General features: G+C 51.9%; 1 protein-coding gene across 1 annotated transcript in view; it reads right to left on the reverse strand.

Moving 5' to 3' along the window:
- Positions 1 to 23,514, reverse strand: part of Pgbd5 (piggyBac transposable element derived 5) — a 65,145-nt gene that overhangs the window by 9,775 nt on the left and 31,856 nt on the right. The window contains exons 2-3 of the mRNA NM_001106198.1: positions 5,673 to 6,100; positions 1,916 to 2,050 (exon numbers count right to left, since the gene is read on the reverse strand). Of these exons, the coding sequence (NP_001099668.1) occupies positions 1,916 to 2,050; positions 5,673 to 6,086 (549 nt within the window). The 5' untranslated portion in view covers positions 6,087 to 6,100. The remainder of the gene's footprint in view (positions 1 to 1,915; positions 2,051 to 5,672; positions 6,101 to 23,514) is intronic.

Here is a 23,514-nt window from a genome sequence, read left to right on the forward strand (position 1 = left end):
AAAAAAATTAAAAAAAAAAAAAGAAAGCTCTTTTAAGTTGCTTCTTGTCTTGTGTTTGGTCTAAGTGGAAGAAACGTAACTAAATACTGAGAGCAGTAAGCATTTACTACGGCGAGAGATGGCTCTGTGGATGAGAGCATGGGCTGCTCTTAGGTTTGGTCCCAGAATTCACATGGTGACTCACAGTGGTCTGTAATCCTGATGGAGACCTGTTGCTGTCTTTTGGCCTGCACAGGCATACACATGGTGCATACAGGTGCACACAAGGTACTCACTGGCACATATGTGATGCACACAGGCTCATACATGGTGCACACAGGCTCACACAATGTGCACAGTCACACACATGGTGCACATACACTCAAATGGGCAAAATACCGTATGCATAAAATGAAAGCATATACTGAATTATGGATGTCTGTGATTGCAGGGGCGGGGGGGTTGCTGAAGTCAGGAAGTTAGGAAGAGACACTGATTATATAAAAGACTTTTCCGCCAGCACTGACTAAGTGCAGCTGAAAACTGGTGTGTTCTAAGACACGAGTTTGTGGTCACTGGTGTGGACTGACTTCTTTGCACATCTGGAGATTACCAGGACTCAAAGTTAGGCCAGGGTTTTGCTCTTCTGGGACTGGAGAGTTTCCCAAACACCGGCAATGGGCAGCTCAGAGTTTGCCCTTGGCTTGGACCACAACTTCGAGGCCATCTGAAATTCCTCAGTGCTTTGCCCACAAGGGCGAGCCCAGGCATTTTAGCTCCCTCCTCCTTCTCAGAGTGTGAGCAAGGCATGACGTTACTTCCTTCTCAAGGTGCGGACAGTGCAACGTGGACGTCTGCCTAGCCAGCAGCCTTCTCCCTATCAAGAAATCCGCAAGTAGCACCAGAGCCATCCAGAGACTCCGAGCGCGGGGTGACTTATGGGTCACTCGGTGGGGTGTACAGAGTGCACCACCTCTCGGGGTGGACCCCCAGGTTTCGTCTCCCTGCTCAAGAAGGGCACAGAACTTAAGAACCAGTTATTTCTGGAGCGTTTTGCGTGACATTTTCAGATGGCAGTGAGTTACAGGTAACTGGAACTTGGGAAGAACTGTGGGCTGGGCCGTGTAAAGGTGACAAGGAGAGAGAATGGTATGTACAAGAGCATGTGAGACACCTACTAAAGGTGTCTCAGCCACACAGCCATGCAGCCACACAGCCGGCAACTAGCAGACTGACGAGGTCAGCATGTTGTTGCCAAGGGATGGACAGAGTGGGACTCCAGCCACACCTAACGGCTGGAACAACACGCAATAATCTCCACATTTGGGCCAGGGGGGACATGCACGGAACATGCTGGCCCACTATCAACTCCACCCAGGATAGTCAAGAGAACCAGCCGGTCCCAAAGCAATTACTTCATCCGTGGTCTAGCCTCTGTCATTACCCTCTAAGAACCCTAGACAAGGAAGTCTGATGGCTTTTGCCTCCTGGAAACCCCTCCAGCTCTCAGTAGCTTTTCTTTCTATTCCTCCGTCTTTTGCCGTTTGTTTCCATGTTTCATTCTCCCGTTCTCTGTGCCTTCGCTCTTCGCTAGCCTGAGACAAAGCCAGAGCGACTGTTCCTGTCCACCTTTGGTGCCTCTGAGTGGCTGGCACCCTAGGTCCTGGGGTCATGTCAAAAAAACCCTACATTACCGGGGTGGAGTCAGGTACAACTGTGTGCTTTCTAAGGACCAGCCACCCGGCGGGAGGCTAAGTGAGACCAGACTGGCCTCTGCTGGCATGTTGGGGACGAGTGTGACAGTTGGAAGACAGTGAACTGAGAACTCCCCAGCACCCTGGGCCCACGGCACCCCGCCTCTTCCTTCCTCTCTCCCCAGTGTCTGCACATCCCAGAGCCCTCACTTCCAACACTTCTCCTCTTCCCGGTGGCTCACCTGGATGATGAAGCCCGTGGAAGAGCATTGGCGGACCCACAGGCTGAATTTCCGCTTTTTCCGCTTCCGCAGCTCTCGCTCCGTGCACGTGGCAATGAACACAGGGTCCTCGTCAATCAGGGGTTCATGTAGCACCTGTGGGAAGTGGAACGGGGAGGATGTTCTCACAGGGCAGTGTGAGCTCTGGCTCCCAGCAACACCTTCAGAGGGCTGTGACTGAGACTAAGTCACCTGACTTCTCTGACCTGGAGTCTCCTTATCTGCACTGCTGCTTGAGGGAGGAGGGCTCAGCTGGGAGGCACGGGCACACTCGCCTCCATCCTGACGCACAGCAGACGTTCCTTCTGAAGAGATGGCTGTGGTTCTTACTGTCCACTTTACACATGCCCACGCTGGCTGTGCCTCTGATCTTCACTGACGTGAGACAATGAACTCAGAGCCGCTGTCCCAATCTGCCTTTGGTGCCTTTGAGTGTCTGGCACTCTAGGTCTTTGGTACTGTGGCCCGTGTCAGTGATCTATATCACTGGCCTAGGGTCTCCAGGCCCAATTCCTGTCAGTGTGTATGGAGTTGTGTATGGGGGTACATGCACACAAGTGAAAAGTGTCTACAGAGTCAGAGGTAACCTGATACCCTGGGACCGGAAGTACAGTGGTCATGAGCTCTCCCCTATGGATGCTCGGAAGTGACCCTGGTTCCTCTGTAAGCAGAGCCAGTGCTCTTAGCCACCAAGCCATCTCTCCAGCTCCCCTGCCCCTAAGCGATTATTAACCCTTCTTCACTCATGTCAACTTCTTTATTTGTTTGTTTGTTTACTGTTTTTTAATTTTGTTTTGAGACAGGGCTCCTCTGTTTAGCCCTAGCTGTCCTAGAACTTGCTTTGTAGACCAGGCTAGCCTTGAACTCATGGAGATAACCCTAGCTGTCCTAGAACTTGCTCTGTAGACCAGGCTAGCCTTGAACTCATGGAGACAGCCCTAGCTGCTGCCTCTGCCTCCCAATGCTGGGATCAAAGGCGTGCATCACCACTGCCAGGCATGTCAACTTCTCGATAACATGAATCTGTGACCTTTTCAAGGACAGGATGATGGAGTAAGAGACTCTAAGTTAGTTTTTCAAACAAAGGTACTCGGGAAGCCTCTGGGTACATTGTGGCATTGTGCTGCGATTCCCTCCACCGTTCTATGCCACGATTATGGATAGCCGCAGTTATGCAAGGTGAGGTGTATACACGGTGATCTCAACACTACGTGACGCTCTAGATTGAGGGTCTTCAAATCACTCCCTCCCTCGAAAACAAAACTTATTGGAATAATCATGTTTTCATCCCCTGCAGCTCCGTGGTCACATGAAGTTTCCAAGACCCAGTAGAGACCACATAAAATCTAAAATAGTATCCGACTGTACAGGACATCAGTCCATGGCCTGGCACAGGCACTGGACAATGGTCTCAGCAGCTGTGACCCAGCATTCCGTTGGCAGCAGCACCTTTGACTCTATTTTTTAGAGTATCAGTGGTGCTCCCCCTGCAGAGGACTTGAATGTGTTTCCAGCACTCACGTGCTGCCTCACAGCCTTGTAGAACTCAAATTCTAGGGGATGCGATGCCCCCTCCCATTCTGTGGGCAATGCACACATGTATGCACACACATTTACATACATGCAGGGAAAACATTCGTGTATATATAAAGTAAAGATAAAACTTTTTTTAAAAAGCATCAGCCATACCCCACTGCACTGCACACGCTCTGCCCCGAGGACTTCGGTATGAAACCCTGGGTCTGCTCAGTTCGGGAACAGACAAGGTGGCTCCCTGCAGCTTATGAAACATTCAAAGCTCCATGTGGAGCCATTTAACAAAATGGACGATCTAAGGAGGTCTCAGGAACAGGGAAGATGGCGTGAAGGTGTCCCTGGCTCCCTGCTCTGCCGTAACCATCTCCTTGTCTAGACCATGAGTCGGCTGTTTCCGACCATTCAAGAACAGAGCCCCCTCAGTGAGCCAGCGAGTCCATCTCTACATGACCTCCGACCACGGTTACAGCGCATCACAGCAGGGAGAGCAAGAGTCTCTGAGTCTCTCTCTTCCTCCTCTGGGGAAAACAGTCAGCTCTGTCACACAGCGCCATCATCCCTGAGTCCCCTCTGTGCGACAAGTCGCTCAGGGTGTGCCAGGCATGGAGTGCAGCAGGCAAGGCATGGCTTACTTATTTGTATAATCCCTCTCCAGGGATAGTTCTCTGATTAGTCTAGCTCCAGTTTTGACGAGAGTAGCTCGGGTGCCTCCTGTTTTGTACCTGTGTGTGGACGTCACAGGAAAATGGCTGCTTTGTTCGCTGGTAGATTCTGGAGTCTTCTGAGGACTCTGTAAAACCTGTAACGCTTGCTACAATGATAGCTCCCAACGTTGCATGCTGAGAGTCGTGCCCCTGAGTATGTGTGGGCATGTGCGTGAGCACCTGTGTGTTCGGGGCAGAGTCATGATGGTGGTACAAGGGAATAGCAGGCTCTGGGCCACTCCTCAGAACCAAAATAGGTCTGACCCCAGCTCTGACAGTAGAGAAGAACCGTCTCAACTGGTCTGCAGGCAGACCTCTAGGAAGAGGGAAAGAGAAGTTCCCAGGCAAAGAAGCAGCTTGCTACCCCCTCCCCAGCACATCACCTCTGGCTTGCACAAGGTGCCTGGCAAGTTTTAGAACAATAGAAGCACCTGTGCAGGGCATTCTGAAGCCTGAGACATAGTAACAACCTACAAAAGCCCCTGAAGTTCAGTTATGCAGAGGAGGAAAATGTTACAGACTCCGCAGAGGGACCCTTGGGAGCTGGAGCCCAGCAGAAGCCTCTTAAAAGACAATGGCAAGCATGAAAATGGTGCGACTGTGTAACTGGACTCTCGCCACAGAGGAGACTCAGCTGACTTACCCTAGGAGCAAAACTTCTGAAGTTTCTGGGTGTCAGTCTCCTCCTCAGTGTGCTGAATCAACAGAGCAGTTCTGAGATTCTGACACCAGACTGAGTGTGACAGGACAGTGTGATAGCACTGAGGGCAGGTGGATGTGGAAGGCAGTGTGGTCAGGAGCTGAGGGCCATGAGAGCCTCTGCCTTCTGGAACAGGTTAGGGATATCTGGACGGAGTCAGGGGGCTGGGACAGAGTGCTAGGCTACCAGTTCCTGGAAGAGGCTTCAGGTCCGGCCTGAGTGGCCAGGTGGACCTTGGCATCTAAGAAGTCCCAATGACCGAACGAATCACTTCAGTTCCAGGTCATTCCTTCACCATCCAGAAGGTGTCTAGCCAGGAAGTGCCCCTCAGCAGACATGACAGGGACCCTGAAGCTGGTCTGTGTAAAGCCTCGTGCGGGAAAAAGCCATGGGTAAGGAGGTGAAAAGAGGTAAGTGAGGTAGCTCCCAGGAAAGGGTTAATTCCAACCGTCTGGGGGTTGGACTTCAAGGCCCTGCCCTCCCTTACAAACACATTTGGCTCATGGAGTTAATGATATGGCTGGTGACCTTGAAATGACTTCTTCAAGTCACTGGATAAAGTAATCTTGGACAAGGGAGAAAGGCATCCTAAATCCTGTCCCGAGCCAAGAAACGTCTCAGAAATTCCCAATGGTACCCAGCACACAAACACGTATGCATGTACATCCGAACACGCAAACACATATGTATGCACGGACATGTGTACACACACACACACACACACACACACACACGCATGTGGAAACACATACATGCACGTGCACACACATGGTCTCACCTGGGTCTGGGATGGCCTGAAGGCAGCGTCAAAGCCACTCTGCAGGGAGTCGAGAAAGGGCTGGACCTTGTAGAGCCCGTGCGTGGTCTGGCTGGAACGGAAGGCCACAACATGGAAATACTTGAGGATCTTCTCGAAACGCGCCTGGCTCATGACGAGGGCGAGGCTCCGGTTGCTATAGAAGCCTCCACTCCAAATGCTGAGTACTGACTCACAGTGCGAGACACTGGTAGAGATCACGTAGCCCAGGAAGGCCTTCATCTCTGCCAGTGTCACCTCCACCCAGGCACCGTCACTGCCAAAACGCTCCTGGAACTTCCTGGCGTACATGTTGGTCTGCACCACCATGTTCTTGAGCACGTTGTCCGGGACAAAGAGCTGGAAGAAGTCCACCGCGCTAGCGCTGGGCGGCATCTTTCTGGTTGGACCTGAAACCCAAAGACAGGACAAGTGCTCATGACCAGAACTGTCACCATCTGACCGGGGCCGGGTCCTCTTAGCCGTGGGCCTCGGGCCTCAGCCCTGTCCTCTTAGCCGTGGGCCTCGGGCCTCAGCCCTGTCTAGCCTCCCTCCCTTCCGTCCTACATCAGACACCTTGCCCAAATGGAAGCCAAAGTCTGGGCTCTCACGTCCCCTGGGCTCCTGTCACTCAGGTGCTCCTGTCTTGTCCCTCAACTCTCTGTCCCCCAGAACATACACATTATTCCCATGTTCCTTCCCAACATGACCTCCCCAGCACCCAAGCTGTTGTTCTGTCCCGCCACCCCTACAACCCCGTCCTCCTGTCCTCAGCCCATCCTGTCCTCCTGTCCCCTGATCCTTCAGATGCCAGACCCATCACACCTAAGCCATCCCTCATACACCCTATGCAGCTCGCCCAGTGAGGACTGGTTTGAGGAGAGAGAGAGAGATGGAGGGAGGGAATGTGTACGGCCCCCTGTCATCCTCCAGCACGTACTGTAAATGTTAGAGGGACTCCGTACCCATAATGCTTCAGTTGCAGCCAGCAGACAGTAAGCTTTGCTAAGCAGTTCCACATAATTTTCAACTGTTGGTGGGCTAATTCAAAGGGACTAGTGTAAGACAGTTTCACCGATGAGAATCAAATCAGGCCTCACAAATTCTGACTGATACAGCCTCTTTGCACGCACACACACACACACCAAGACTCAACTTCCTATAACATTCTCACCATGAACCCAAAACATCTTAGGTGGAAAATGCATGAGTCCTGCCTACCTAACCAGACAGGTCTAATTCAGTCCCAGCACACGGTGGGTGTCGGCTGCTCCCCTCACAAGGGCAAGTGACAGGAGCCGTAGCTTAACACCGCTGTTCTAAGCCTCAGGAGAAGTATCATCTGACACACTGCTAGCCAGAGAAAAGATCCAGGTTTAAAAATGCAAGTGTGGTTCCTACTCAAATACATCACCGCTTTTACATAACCCGAAAAGTCAGGAAGTCTCAAGCTGTGGGTTCTGAGAGAGAGAGAGAGAGAGAGAGAGAGAGAGAGAGAGAGAGAGAGAGAGAGAGAGTGAGAGTGAGTTTATACATGTGCATGTGCTTATATGATTCCTAGGAGCTTATGTCTGCAATTCTATTACACAGGTTTGAAGGGGCATGCTCTGAGTCATAATGTACAGCTTCTTTTTGCCTCTGTGTGGCGATTTTTAATAAAAACCTGGTGAAGACAGAGTTTCAAAGGCCTTCCTTCCGTTCCCACCAGCTTGTGTGGTCTATTAAAAAAAAAAAAAAACAAAAAAACCCAAGCTGTTCACAGATAAAGCCAACGAGGCAGCCAGATTTTTGGGGCAGTGGCCAGATCCAGGCGTGAAATTACCTTTTTTTTGGTTTCCATTTTATGTGTGTGAGTGTGCGTGCTGTGTCTATGAGTGTGTGTGTGTGTGTGTGAGTGTGAGTGCACATAGGGGGTACACTTACATGTATGCGTGTGCACATGCATGCGGAAGCCCTGGTTTGAAATTGGGAGTCTTCTTCAATTTCTTCAATCACTCATCTCCATCTCATTCACTGAGGCAGGGTAATCAAACCCAGAGCTCACTGATATAGATCGGAACTCCAGGCCTCATGCCTGCATGGTAGGCGCCTTAACCACTGAGCCACCTCCACAGATTTGCTGGTTGCTCCCAACTCAGGGGGTTGATGTTTGCTTGTTTGTTTGTTTGTAGAACGGACTGAGTGAAATCAACTTGTCAAGTCTGTTTGCCGAGTAAGGTGGACAAGCCAGTACACCAGATGCCTAGCTCAGCACTGGTATGAGGCACCCAGACAGCAGGGCATCCACTGCATTCATTCACTGTCTCCAAACGGCCTCACTGCCACCAGTGCACCAAACCGACCAGGAGGAGGTCCCGTTGGCATGGGGGCTGCCGAAACACGGGGCTGCGTTTACTGGTGTGCATGAGTGCCAGTGAACATCCCCGCAGTTCAGCAGGCCAGGCAGCCTCCTGTGGGTAGAGCCATAAATTATTCAGATCAGCAAGCAGAGGGTGCATTACGGTGCTGTATCATGCTGACTGAGGGCCGTGGAATTTTCTCTCCCTGAAGTTGCGTCTCAAGTAATCTTCCCTCCCAGACATGCCATTTCTGGATGGACTGCCGAGGCCTGCTTCCTGAACACACTAGAGAGCGGCTTCCCTCACCTATTCCCAGTGACAATGCTCCCCTGTGGGCCTTTCCCGGTTGCTGTGACTCCTGCCACTTGGAGTGTGGTGACAGAGGCTGGTGGTCATGAAGGAGGGGAGTTGTGGGGACGGCTCCTACCCACAGCCTTACCTAGCTTTCTAGCATGACCTATATAACTTGACATTAGCCCCAGCTAGTCAGACAGAATGTCAGAAGTAGGACATAGCCCGTGCTTTCTGGGTGACTTATAGGTGACTGGCTCTGTAGTGCTGCATGGGGGTTTGCCTGCTGTCCGTGGAGATTGCTATGAATGCCACATGGCCCCATGGGGACAGTAGCCACATATCTCTCCTCTCCAAGACACCCTCCCGCTGTGTGGTGAAGTGGATAAAGTCACCCAGTGGGTAGCTAAAGGTAACAGAGGCCTATGCCATGACTGCAGGGAGGCCTAGGACATGGGTGGTGGGAGGCCAGGAAGAGGTACCGCTTGTATTTAGGGTCCTGCGTTCTAGCCTACTGAGCTCGGAGCCCCTGCTGGCTTCTTCCGTCCAACCCCACAGACTGCCTGCCCTTCCCACAGGCCCCAGGTCCTGTTCAGACCTGGCTGCCTGTGCCACCCACTCTCTGACGTCTACAGAAGCAAGAAGGCCAAGGTCATGGCTGCTCAATTCTTTGTCTGTCCGCCCAGGTCAGGATGTGGTGTGCCTAACACTTAACGCACGGACAGCAAGAATGGAGGTTACCAGAGGGGAGGGTGGGCTCCATACTCCACGAAAAGCCAATCTTTGCCAAGTTCAGTAGGAAAACCAAAGTGTCTGTGTCACTGCTTGGAGGACAGGTTTGGATCAGTCATGTCTGCCACACCTTCAGTGGTGCCATGGAGGGCTGAGAGGACAAATAGGGGTTCACTGTTGTGTGTATGTGTAGAACCCACCTGAAAAGGCAAGATGCTTTGGGTGTTGGGTAGAAGGGGCAAAGGCATAACCGCCTAGAGGCAACCCTGGGTCTAGGCTTGGTTTTCTCCCTCTCTCTCCTTTCTCCAGCTGGAACAAGTCCCTGGGGACCACTCCTGGGGGACCACCCCTGGGGGACCGCCCCTGGGGGCCACTCCTTCCTCAGTTCCCCCTGCCTTCCTTCATCTTAAGCCCTAAGCCAAGGGCAGACAGTACAACTTTATAGTCTCCTAATAAGGGCGAGAGCGGCACAGCCTGGACAGACAGCACGGATCTTGGCCGAAGGTGACATAATTGTCTGCTCCTGCAGGTGACATAATGGGCTACTCATTCTTCATTCGGGCGATGCGTACTTCAGGACCATTAATGGGACAATAAACACCCCTGAAGGCAGAATGAACCCTCGGCTCCCATTATCGGAATAGAAGACCATCTTCTTCCATTCTGGAACATTCCGAGGAGCAGCCAGCCATGCTGCCTGGGGGTAAAGACAGCTATTGGGATGTTTTGGGGGCACATACTGTCGGAGGTTGTTGGGGAACCGCCAAAGGTCAATTCATATCTCAAATGCAGACTTGGAATCGCTTCTCTCCAGGCTAAATCAGTTTAAAACCGTAACTGGAATGTCCTATTTACCACGCACTGCCTCTCTCTGGAGTCCTGGGCATCTCATTCAGTGAAGCGTGGTGCAGAGAGGGGCCTGTGGCCCGTGTGTGCCCCTATTCCCAGCTCTTGAGAAATTGGACTGCTGTGAGTTCAAGGCTAGCCTAGTTTACATAGCAAGTTACAGGCTAGCCTGTGCTACATTGACTGGAACCCTACTGAGAAAAGGAGAGGAAGGGGAAGGGAGGGCCAGAGGGGATAATGATCGATGGGGGAAGACAACAGGGCAGTCAGCAGTGCTGGAATTCTGTCTGGGACCAGAACCAGAACCAGGACCAGCTGAAACACAGGAAGAATCCAAGGACAGAGAGAGGGGAGGGGTGAGGAGCCCGGGCTGCTCTGTGTGCAGAGGCCATGCGTGCACGTGGTCCAGGCTGTACAATTTCTTAGACCCTGGCTTCAAACCTGTTCTTATGTTCAAATGAACTTAAGCAGAGGGTCGCCGGGGTACACAGGAGAGGCTGGACACAGAAAACACGTTTCCATTCTCATGACCCTGCCCCAGCATTTAAAAAATCACCATGAGTCAAAAGAGGCAATAAAAAAAACGGGGTGGCCCAGGCGGTCTTGACTCTGGAGAAGCCAGAGTCTGTACAAGGCCCAGCGGACAGGCCTGGATTTTCCAACTCAAACAAAAGGGTAAAGCTAAAACCTCTAACTCAGTCCAGAGCCTTGACTGAACATAGCTCCTTGTCCTGAGGGACATAGGGTGAGGGTGTAAACGACACCAGTGAGAACCACACGGGACAGCAGATGGCGTGGCATGGACCTAATTCTGTGCTCTGTGCCTGGACGGTGTGTGTGCAGGGAGGACAGCACCAGGTTTCCCTCCCAGATGGACTCGCTTGGACAAGTGACTGCCTCCCATCTGCCTAAACACATCCAGCTAGGAGGCACTGAAAGGTACAGCCTGTCACAGCTCAGACAGACCCGTGGTCCCTCCAAACACACAGCCAAGCTCATAGGACCTACAGAGACCCTTGCTCCACTAGTAGGCCCTCTGCCTGCTTTGACCTTGGGTATGCGCTGGAGGTCACGCACTGGGGTTGCAGGGCAGCTGGGGTCGACGGCAGCAGGGAAAGCTTGGTCCCTGGATACCCATGTCCTCATCACAAGGCTGTCCCAGAAAAGCGCGCAGGCTGGAGCCGCTTCTCCCTGGGTGTTAATTATATCCCTTGCATCCCCTGTGCACCCACCCACGCCCTGCTGGGAGGGAAGAGAAAGGAGAAAATGAGAACGGGGAGTTGGGGTACAGACACTGATCCCACGGCAGTGGCATCGCTCAGAGGCACGGGAACGACAAGGCACAGACTTCAGTGTCTTCATTTGACATTGAGCACTGGGCTGGGTCAGAACAAGGAACAGCAGGCTCAGGGGACTAAAAGCGAGAAGGCCAGAAGACATTCGGGCAGGAGACTCCTATCTCCCCAGGACGGGAGCTGGCGGATTGGAGAGAGCCTGCCTGCAGCCTCCTGCCCACAGTTTGGGCCACACCTCAAAGAGTATTAGCTCTGGAAGCATTGCTAAGGGAACACTTCCCTTGTTTATCCATAGCTATCAGCATGTCAAATTCACTTCATTTAGCACACACACACACACACACACAGCATTTAGCGGGCCTTCACACGTAGGTGTGTGCTCTGTCTGCTTTACAAATGATAACTCAACTTGTCTGTTCTTTGCATGGTTACCGGCTCCATGCAATCTGTCGTATTATTAACCCCACTTACCCAAAGGGGAAACTCAGTCACAGACGGAGTTTTTGTTGGTCTTTAAAGGGTCATTTCCAAGGCCACACATCTAAGGGTGGGTGTGGCTGTTAGACTTCACTGTCAACTTGATTGGATTTAAAATCATCACGGAATGGCTCTCAGCCATCTGTGAAGCCATTTCCAGAGAGATTTAACTGAGGTGTGTGGGGGTGGGGTGGAGGGGCAGCATTCCCAGGATGTGGGTGGCACCAACCCACGGTCTAGGGTACCAGAATGAATAAAGAGAAAAACGGGTGCCAACATTGATCTCACACTGCTTCCTAAACATGGACATAACGTGACCAGTGGCCTCATGCTCCTGCCTCCAGACCTTCCCTTCCACAGTGGACTATATCCTTTGAACTGTGAGCCAAAATAAACTGTTGTAATTAAAGCTACTTCCTGTCAAGTATCTGACCGTGGCAACAGGAAAATTGAGTAATAATAGAGTGTTAGAACCAGCTAACTCTGAGGAATCTACTGCTCCCTACCCCAGCCAGGTCCATTTCCTCAGAAGAGTCCCCTGTACCACAGGCTTCCAACACAAACCCGCACCCCAACACAGTAACAGCTCACGACTAGATGTAGGAAACCAAGCACCCCGAGAGCCATCTGCTGAGGAGCCCACGCCTTAGGAATATAACCGGCAGGCCCAAGGCAAACACGCTCAGTGGATATAGATGGGGGAGAGACATGCCCTGCAGACCTGACTAAGACCTCCCCCCCTTTCCTTCTGAGTGTGGACGGAGCTAGGCAGCCCTACCTGAGCACAGCCCTAACGCGGTTTAAAGGGGAGATGGATACAGGCTCTTCTAAGTACAAGGGCACTCAGGTAGGGGCCCACGTGGTTTTTAGACAGAATTGTGTGTGTGTGTGTGTGTGTGTGTGTGTGTGTGTGTGTGTGTGTGTGTGTGTACTCTCTAAGTGCTAAGATAACGGAAATGTACCGCCATGCCTGGTTTCTGTGGGGCTTGGAGTTAAACCTGAGGGATTCGCGCATGCGTGGCAAGCACTCTACCAACCGTCCTACATCCCAAGTCTACTGGGGTATTTTTAAACTGCGATTTAAGCTTTCCAGCACAAAAGCTCCTCTAATTGCCCCATCCCGTGGCAACAGACATCCTTTTCTAAGCTTCGAATTATGAGCTCTTAAAAAGACAAAGGCGGAGGAGATGAGATAAAGTTCTTGTCGAGGACAGCAGCCCCCCTCCCTGGCCCTGGGGGTCTTTTATTTGGGACCCAGCCGATGTTGAGAACAAACTCAGACCAGTGGAAGGACAGTCAGCTGTGACCTAAAGTCAACGCAATTTAGAAAGTCTACTCCTTTGCGGGATGAAAGACCCAAACCTGACCACTACCCATCCATTCTGCACGCACGTCACTGCTTAAAAGAACATGGGATTGCAGACACGGGACATTTTCGCTCCCAAGAAGCTGACAGGCGGTACCCTCAACTGAAGAGGTTAAGTTGAGGTGACTGGTGTGAGGGGCACTAATTCAGTCTACCTTATGCCAGGAGCACAGCAAGTGACTGTCAGAACTCACAGCCACATCCTGAGGAAACTTTACAGCAGAGGGCCAAAGGGCTTAGACACATTGTCCTATTGTATCCTCTGAGGGACAGCGCCTGAGTGGCCAGGCCAGCTCCCTTCCCTCTGACACTCTCCTCCCATCGTGGTGCTAACCTATTAGCCTCTAAGCCTCGGAGAGGTGCTGAGCAGGCATGAGGGAAGGGGGGGTGCAGACAAAGGCTCCCACCGACAGGACATCTACTTGGTCATGGCATGCTAAGTGGTCTGTGCTCCATTACAGTGAGAGCAGCGGGGGCCCTCCGGCACATATCCCAGGACACCTAAGATGACTCCACCCCTAAGTGAGCCAGGCGAGGCCAGGAAACAACTTACTGAACTCCAGCGATAGAAAAGCAAGGCCTGGGACTCAGCAGTTGCCCTCTGCCGGTCTCCACACCCATGCGAGATTCCACTGGGTGAGGTTAAAACAGTTACATTGTTGCTGGGTTTGCCTGGTTGCCTCAGTTAGAGCCAGTCCCACTCTAGAAAGACCTCGGCAGAGAACATTCTGCACCTGGCTGGTCTCACACACAAACACACAAACCTCTAGCATGTGACCAAAAGGGAAGGACAACTGGAGACACCGGACACTATGGGCCAGCCATGGCAAATGCAAGATGTTTTTCCCACTGAGGCAAGACCAAAAGATGGAGAGACATAGGGAGAGAAGAAAGGCTGAGTGAGAGGGAAGGCTTTGTGACGAGATCTGCTTTTACTGATGAGAAATAAGTCTTCAGATCCTACTGCTAGGACTCACTGAGACTAGGTGTGTTTTCTGAAAGACAGTTAAGTTGTGCTCACTTAGGAGTCAGACAAAGAGCTCCCAAGACACTTCAATCAAGGCTGTCAAAGATGTAATTAATCAAGGCCGTGGTTACCTATGGATACACTGTTGCTAACACGCCAGTCTCTTAGGCATAGAGGATACCTTATAAATCTAACTCACAATTTTGTTTACTGAGAAAAATTCTCTAACTTTAAAGCTTGTTATAAATTACACTCTGGGCGATGTTAGGAAAAAACAAGGTGGTTTCTTAGCAACCTTCTAGCTCTAACTTGAGAGCCACAAATTCCACATCTATGTGGAGAAGAGCCGGACTCTCTCAGAGCCCACACTTGTCAAATCAGATGGCTTCACTTTCTCAAGAGCACTCTCTGTTTTCTTTTTAACCCGACTTTGCCTCACATTTAGTTCTCTCAGAAATGTGTTTCTTGTCTAAGCCATGAATCCCCGTTTTGCCTGGGTAGAGATCTCTGGAAAGAACTCCCTGGCTGCAGTGGCTGCAGTGGCTGCTGTGGCTGCTGTGGCATGGCATTGCCTTTCCCATCGACCACCACAGTCCATCCTCATCCCTCCCTCCTGGACAGTCCTCCTGCACAAAGGACACAGGACACAGAACACACCTCTCCAAGGAAAGCCCCAGGAATGGAAGCAAACTGCAGAGATCCACAGCACGCTCTCTAGTGAGATGCCTGTCAACAGCCTGACACCCAATGGCCACGGTGGAGATAGGCGGGATCTGTCTTCTTAGCCCCTTGTGCCCTGGCGCAGGTGGGCTCACTAGACAAGAGCTCGCCAGCACAAAGATGCCCCTTACAGATTCTCACCATGGCCACCTGAGGTACCAGCAGTGACACCCCAAGACCCTGGAGCAGGTAGCCTTGCCCACCCCTACTCCTCAACTAGGCCTTCTCCTGGTACAGCCCTCTCCCCTACAGTACCTTGTTGCTCTAACTGAAACTGTGCCAATGCTGGCTGGAAGCTCAGCAGATGAAGACTAGAGGGAGGGACTTATTTTGCTAACAACTTCCAGGTGATCAAAGGCTCCATCCAGTGCTGTGATGGAAACTCAATGCCTGCTTCAGGTGATAAGAGCCAGGGTGCCGGGGGCCATGTCCTTGCTAAACCCCCTGTAGGAGAGCAATCAGGGAGATAGTCTCTTCCCGGGTATCTGAGTATTTTTTAAAATGTATTTTTATTTTAAGCATATTTATTTTAAGCACAGCACGTACATGCTGTGACCTCAGAGGCCAGAGGAGGGCATCAGGTCCCAGGAACTGGAATTACAGGTGGTTGGAAGCTCTAACTGGAACTCCAGGTCCAAGGGAATCCGACGCCCTCTTCTGGCTTCCAGGGGCACTGCACACATGTGGTACATGCGTACATGCAGGCAAACTACACATAAAGTCTTTAAAATACTTATAAAGTAATATGTGCAAAACAGCCCAGACTTACTTAAAAAGTTAAAAGATGAGTTTGCGGCTGGGGATTTAGCTCAGTGGTAGAGCGCTTACCTAGGAAGCGCAAGGCCCTGGGTTCGGTCCCCAGCTCCGAAAAAAAAAAAAGAACCAAAAAAAAAAAAAAAAAAAAAAAAGATGAGTTTGCAAACATGTGAAGCTAGGGGCAAGCCAGAGCCACACACGCCTCAGCCTAGCATGCTGGGGGATCTCCGACTTGGTCTTTACACATTTTGAATTCTGATTTCTGGAAACCATTGACACGACTAAACGTATGACTGGTAAAGGTAGCAATGGAGGGGGTAGGGGGCTGGAGAGATGGCTCAGTGGTTAGAGCACTGGCTGCTCTTCCAGAGGTCCTGAGTTCAAATCCCAGCAACCACATGGTGGCTCATAACCATCTGTAATGGGATCTGATGCCCTCTTCTGGTGTGTCTGAAGACAGCTACAGTGTACTCATATATAATAAATAAATCTTTAAAAAAAATTGGTAGCAATGGAGCCCCAGTAGAGAGAGAGAGAGAGAGAGAGAGAGAGAGAGAGAGAGAGAGAGATATGCTGCTGGGACTAGAACCCTAAGCCATAGTATAACAGCTAATGATGTCAGCTTCACAAGATCTAGAACCACCCAAGGAAGAGACTTCTAGGCATGTCTGTGAGGGATCGTCTAGATTTGGTTAACTAAATGGGAAGACCCACCCCGAGTAGGGCAGCACCATGCGGCCGGTTAGGGTCTCGGGCCAGATAACAAAAGGATTTGAGCTGAGTATCAACACACACTGCTCTCCACTTCAGGCTGTGGATGTTATGTGACCGGCCACCTCCCAGGTCCCTGCTGCCATGCCTTCCCTGCCATGATGAACTGCGCCCATAAACTGCAAACCGTGAGCCACGAGAAGATGCGTTGTGAGTCTTTTGTCAGCGATGAGAAAGAAACCCACACGTACACCACAGACGTGCTCAGGCGTCCCCGGCCCTGGCACTCGGTCTCTCCTTCTATCTGCAGAAGCTGCACGGGATAGCTGCGATTCCCCACCCTCTCTGGGGTAGGCACTCTCTGTTGCCACTGATCAGTGTCGGGGTCCACTTTTATCCCCTAAACAGGAGCGAAAAGAGCCCGGTGGGGAGCAGGTTTTCAGCCTTGGCCAGCGTGCAGGGCCCGGCGTCCCCAGTGCTCACAGCTTCCATAACTTCTTTGATTTCTCCCTCCAGTGCTACGTTTCCAAAAAGGGATAAGGAGGAAAGCAAAATCACGAAATGTGTACGTGCAGACTGAGAGCAATGAGCCTCAAGAACGCATGTTAAATGAGGCTGTAAAAAAAAAGAATCCCAAAAAACGTTATTATTACAGTCAAATAGTTGTTTATGCTTTCCGCCGGTTATAAATAGCCCTCTTCTTAACCGAGGGTACTGTTTGTCAAACTCGAGGAACAAAAGACAGCTGTTAGCAGATGCCGGCGAAATGCAGGCAAGGAAGGGTAAGAGGGGGTTGTACATGGCTGAGTGAGGGAGGGCAGGGAGAGCCAAGGACAGACAAACCTCACATGCGCCCTCTTCCAGATGATTCTGAGTTGGTCCCACACCCAGGGGCCAGCCGAAATTTCTACATGGATGCTTCGGGTCTCCCAAGGAAAATGCCCAGTCTATCGTCCTGGACCATAGTGCAAATGCCTATAAGATTGGACTTGAGTTTTCTAAAACTCCAGCTCAGCTTAGCTTTCCTTCCTGAGTACCTTTTGCGTGGTTGCTGCTACTCGTTTTCTGAGACAGGGTCCTATTCTGTGACTCACACTGGCCTGCAACTCACTCCATGGATTCAGAGTGGCCTCAAACTCAAGGCAATTCTCCTGCCTCAGCCTCCTAGGTGCTGGTGTTTACAGATGTGAGCCATCACACCTGGCTTATTTTGTAGATCGAGGAAATTCATAATAAAGTAGCAGGCCACCAATGGCGCAGCTCTTTTCCTCCACAGTCCACCATTGGGGCTCTTTCTCCATAGACCACCAATGAGCAGCTCTCTTCCTTCGCAGTTCACCAATAGGGAGCGCTCTTCCGCCACACTCCACCAATGAGCAGCTTTTTCCTCCACACTCCACCAATGGGCGGCTCTCTTCCTCCACAGTCTAGCAGTCCACCAATAGGGAGCTGCCTTCCATAATCCACCAAAGGGCGGCTCTCTTCCTCCACGGTCCCTTGGAGGCCAGCAGCTCCCACATAGTATGCTGCCTTTCTGTTTATGTTTATTTGTGTCTGTGAGCATGCACATATATGTGTACATGCCTGAGCACAAGGATACTGTAGGGCACAAGTGTAGACCAGAGGATAACTTGAGGGAGTCAAGTCTTCCCTTGCACCATGTTGTCCCTGGGATCAGACTCGGGTCATCAACCGTGCAGCTAAGCGCCTTTGCCTGCTGGGCTTCTCACCGGCCTCCGTATACCATTTCTTTCTTCTTCCTTCATTCTTCCCCCAAATCTAGAGCGGCTGTGAGTACAGCTCCTGGCGCCACAGCCCAGTTGCCCCTTGTGTCTGCCTTGGCCCTCCTGCCCTGCAGGATGGAGTGAGGTCCACCTGGCATATGGGGAATGCAGGCCACTCCTACCAGGGTTACTGTTTTCATTTCTTCCAGAGGCAGCTAAGACAGAGTATGGCCAGAGTACCCTGAGTGACCGCACTGAGACCACCATTCCTGCCTTCCTTTAAAAGGCACATTTCCAAGACAAGTCTAGAGAGGGGATATCTTGCTAAGGAGAGGATCCTAGACTGGAAGGAGGCTGTTCCTTCAGCCCCAAACTTGTCTAACAGTCCTTGGAGCAGGCCTTCCTTCCGGGCTTGCCCACTTTGCCTGCTTGACTCTGCTGTCTTTTCAGGCTGTAGGATCCCTGCATGTTGAGGTCAAAAATGAATACAGATAGAGAGTTAACCAGCAGCCTCATCTACCCTTAAGCACACGGAGGACCTGGCCTCTGTATTCTTCCTAACCTCCAGGGCTGCCCCTCGGCTGCCCCTCCCACCACCTGATGGGCTGTTCCCATCGGTACTGCTCCGGGTTCTCATTCTGACTCCAAGGGTTGTGAAGCCCAGGCATCATGCCAAAGCCTGAGGGCTGAGAGGAGAGCTGAGGCACTGCTCAGATGGCAGACGGGCAGAGCAGGCTGGAGACAGTGGGGAATGAGTCTGAGTCCCTATGCAGAAGAAAAGCTGAAAACGCTCCCTTTCCGGCTCTTTGAACCATTGCTTCTTCAGTCAGTCACTGTTGCTGCTCCTGTTGTGGGAAAGGGGAAACACCACTCACCCACAGGGCACAGGAGAGAGGCTGGACAGTCTCTGTAAACCAGTTGTTAGCATAGGGAAGGCGCAGACCAAGTCCTCAAAGGAAAACAGCTACGAACATGGCCAGAGAGCAGGCAAAGGCCAGCCAAGGGACAGCTTCTTATCTGTGTACGGAGCATGACAGTCCTCCTAAGTGGGAAAGTTCTCCAATTCCAGAAGCATCCGCAGGCTCTCCTGACTTCAAGTCCACACAGTCCCTGGAGGTCCCCATCCCAGACTCCAGTTTCCCAAGGTCTCCTCCCCCAACCCCTCATTCTAGATATATACATCACCTAGAGGACACCCCCAATTCTAGGAACAAGCAGTCCCCAGAAGCTGAGACTACAGAGACATGGTGCAGATTTCCAGCTCCCTTGAGGCTGATTCCCAATTCCAATACTGTGTGTGCAGCTGAATTTGAAGACCACAGAAGCAGAGAAGAAACAGCAACTAGGTGAAAGACGGAGTCCCACAGTGCCAGGCACTCACCCACGAATGCGTGTGTGTGTGTGTGTGTGTGTGTGTGTGTGTGTGTGTGTGTGTGTGTGTGTGTGTGTGTATGTGTGTGTGTGTGTCACACCATATGCACATGTGCGCACACACACACACACACACACACACACACACACACACACCTCACAGAGATGATGTAACAAGGACACCACCTCCCCACAGAATGGCCTGGGATACACAGCCAGGGGCTTTGCCAAGACAGCGCTGCCTGGAGTGGATCCCTTTGGCCACAGGGGCTGATGGAGCACTAGGCTGGCCACAGTGGCTTAAGATCGCCTTGTAGGGACAGCACCCAGCTCTGTATACTGGCACGCCTGACTTGCACATACGTTCTCTAGACAGGGCACAGAAACCACAGAGTCTTCATTTCCCCATCTTCAGAATAAGAGTTTTCAACACGCAGAGCAATCCTTTGAATAAAACAAACTACAGGGCAGAAAGCCGGGCGCCGCGTGAGGTGCACACTGGGTATGGAACAACCATGGTTCAAAGCCATTGCTATGGAAGTCATCTGTCACCGCCATGAGCCTCGACACAGACACAGAGACTCCACCGAAGGCTCCCTCTGTGGAAGAGCTAGGGATTCATCTCAGCCCTGACTCTGCCTCTGTGGAGGAATAGCAAAGACGTACCCACTTCAGGTCTCTTGGCTAATCCCCCAGGTTCAAGCTCAAGGCTCCGAGGGACAGGGCACCAGGGCTCAACAGACACCAAGCACACTTTCTGAAATCAGCAGTGGCAGGAGGTATTGGGGGGACGCTCCAGCCTCTGACTGTGCTTCTACCTCCTGGTCTCCATCCATTAAGATGACCTCACCCAACACTAAGGATCAGCCATGTGCAGTTTGATGAGTGAGATGGCGGGCAGGAGGCGTGGGCATAGAAGCTCTGTTGCCAAGTGCTGCTTGGCTTGGAGCTAAAATCTTTCAATGCCCACCCCTAACCTCCCATCAAGTTCTCCAGCACTTGGGTCACGTGGCTGGCTTATGTCCCACCCACACAACCCCAGGCAGGGGTGGGGAAGAGCAGCAAGTATGGTGTGGTGTATGGCCTGGGGCTGTGTACATGAGGCTGCTCCCTTCTCCAGTCTTGTGAGTCACTCGCCTGCCCCTTGTCTGCTGCGTACTACCCTGACCCTACCAGCTCTGGGCACCTTCTACAAGTGGGCACAGCCTGTGGTGTCCCAAAGAGAAACAAGTGTCCTTTTAACACCTTTGACTGTGCATCTGGTCAACACCACAGTGACCAGGCACAACACCCCTCTTCCCCTCCCCTGTCTTCTTTCTTTGTTGAGACAGGGCTTCATTATATAACCAGACTACCCTCCAACATGCCATCCTCCTGTGTGCCGGGATGACATCAGCAGATGACATCGTCCTCCTCTACAGGAGTCAAGCCAATGGGAAGAGCAGCTCTCCAACATCCCACATGTGCAAGATGGTATCGAGTGCCCACACCGCCAAAGGGAACGTTTCCTGTTCCACACAGCCAGCCCAAAGACCAGAAACTCATCAACCATGGCCGGCACTCATGTCTGATGCCTGTTCAAAGCCCAGCGCCATCCTGAGCTGACTCTGACATGCCCAAAAGAGGGGAAGGAGCTCATTCCCAGGCCTCCACCTTTTGGCTGCCTGTCAACCCACAGCTTCCTTGGTTTTCCCTCCACTGTCTTCTAGCTGTTGTCCACAGCCTCATCCGCCTCTCATGACCTCCTGTTCAGTCACTGTGTCTCTAGCACATGATGAGAAACCCTATAGCTGCTAGAACTCCAGTTCCCCTGCACCTCAACATGATTATCAGCTTTTTGGGTTTGTTTTTAAACTGATTTATTTCATGAGTATGGGTGTTTTGTCTGTGTACATATATGTGCACCACATGTATGCCTGTGGAGGCCAGAAGAGGGTGTCTGATTGGTTGGAACTAGGTCATTTGTGAGCTGCTACTGGGCACTAGGAACTGAACCCAGGTCCTCTGCAAGGGAAGGAGTACTCTTAACTGCCAAGCCATTTCTCTGGCCCCATGTTTATCTGTGTTTTTGAGATGGGGTCTCATGTATCCCAGGCTGGCCCCCAACTCATTTTGTATCTGAGAAACTGAATTTCTGATCCTCCTGCCTCCACCTCTAAATGCCAGGACTACAGGTGTTCACCAGTGCACCACCAGGTTCACGTGCTGCTGGCATCAAGCCCAGGGATTTATGCATCCTCCCAAGAGAGCTGAGTCCCCAAGCCCAGGATTGTTGTTGTCTGTTTTGTTTTTTTTTTGTGTGTGTGTTTTTTTTTTTTTTTTTAGACAAGGTCTCATGTTATCCAGGCTGGCTTCAAACATGGTGCACAGACAAGGATGACCTTGATTTTCTGGTCCTCTTGTCTCCAGTTTCTAAGTGTTGAAACCAGGGCCTTGGGCTACCTGAACCGCATGCCCAAGCCCCCAGAATTAGTCTTTAAAACAATCCTTTTCAGCCACTCTCCTGCCTCACGAGTTCTGCAGGCACCGTCTGTCCTCTGCATCAAGAGGAGCCTTCACTTTCTGAGTCTCAAGTGATAATTCTACCCCTTTACAGCCCATCCATGTCCCTGAGTCACTTCACGGGGTTGGCCACACCAAGGCACTTGCTCACCAGCACACAGGATGGCTTTGCTCTCCTCTGTTAGTCTCCCGCTGCCCATAAACTTGTTCCCATTCAAGACCGGCCCACCCAGCCTCTCCACCCCCACTCCAAAGACCTGCTTGTTCCTCCTATTCAGGGTCAGCTGCTCCTAACGCGACACACAGTACCTGCAGCCAGATGTCATGTCCTCTATAGTGTCGGGTGCCACCTTGTGGGCTTTAGTCCCCAGCTCCCAGGAGACCTTACTGTCCCCACTTCCCAGATCGAAGCAAACTGAAGTAGGGACCTAGCAGCTTCCCCAGGGGCTGGATCTGATCCTGGCTGACTATATTCTAAGAGTTATTTATTTAACGTGCTGTCAGTGTTTTGCCTGCACATCTGCATATGCACTGTGTATGTGTGTCTGGTGTCCCAAGAGGCCGGAAGACTCGAGATATCCTAGAACTGGAGTCACAGAAGGTTGGGAGCTGTCCTACGGGTGCTGGGATCCAACCCCGCGTCCTCTAGAAGAGCATCCCATGCTCTTAACTGCTGAGCCGCGTCTCCTACCCCTGCCCAGTAACTCTTCATCACCACATCAGAGGGACCTACTGCTGAAGTACCCAGTGTCTACTTATCTGCAGAGCAGGATGCCAGCTGCCCTGTGCCTCATACCCAAAACAGCTTGGGCAGGGGACACTTTCCAGGATAATCAGGCAACCGGCAAAATAGAGGGCGGGGCCTCACGCCAGGGGGCGGGGCCCCACGCCAGGGGGCGGGGCCTCACACCAGGGGGCGGGGCCTCACACCAGGGGGCGGGGTAGGGGTGGGGGCGAAGCCGATGCCAGAAGAGATAAGCAGGATTTTCACATCAGCTTCCTTTACTTAACTACACAGAGACGTGAACCCTGCTCGGAGTTGTGTAACTCTGGTGCCAAGTTGGTTTCCCATGGCCTCTCCTTGCTCTGCCTCCTGGGGTGGAGCTTTGGGTAGGAAACATCCAGGATGGCCTGCACTGGACAGTAAGACTGGAGTGGCCACCCTGAGGGCTGAGCATTCAAGGCCGGGATGCCCACACCTCTCTCTTGGATGAAGCCCTCCAGTGTCTGACTTACTGGCCAAGTTGATGTAAGCTTTGCTGCCCATCTGTGTCCCTGCAGAAGAGGGGGAGCTGTGCATGCCCCTTGCTGGGGTGGGGGTGAGAACTCCAGAAAATCTCTCCAGGCTGAGAAGGCACTGGGCAGAGCCGAGCCACATCTGCACAGAGACCAGGGGCTCAGTTTCTATCCAGACCAATGTCTTGGTTCCAAGGCAATGTGTGGAAGTGTTGACTGCCGGCGAGTGGAACTGTCCCAGATAAGAGTGAAGTGACACAAAAGGGCCTAGGACCAGGTCAGCAGAAACAGAGGGAGAATCCCGATGGGCACCAAAACTGAGCATGGCAGCAAACTCTAGGTAATCCTAACACCAGGGAGGCAGAGGCAAGAGGATCATTACAAATTCAAGGTCAGCCTGATCTACATAGTGAGGTCCATTTCAAAAACAGAAAAGCAAAGAATGTGCCCACAGCCTTTGGTGACAGAAGGGAGAGCTGCAGCTGGCAGGA

This window comes from Rattus norvegicus, chromosome 19 (assembly GCF_036323735.1).
Source record: "Rattus norvegicus strain BN/NHsdMcwi chromosome 19, GRCr8, whole genome shotgun sequence".
In the NCBI taxonomy this organism is placed as follows: Eukaryota; Metazoa; Chordata; class Mammalia; order Rodentia; family Muridae; genus Rattus; species Rattus norvegicus.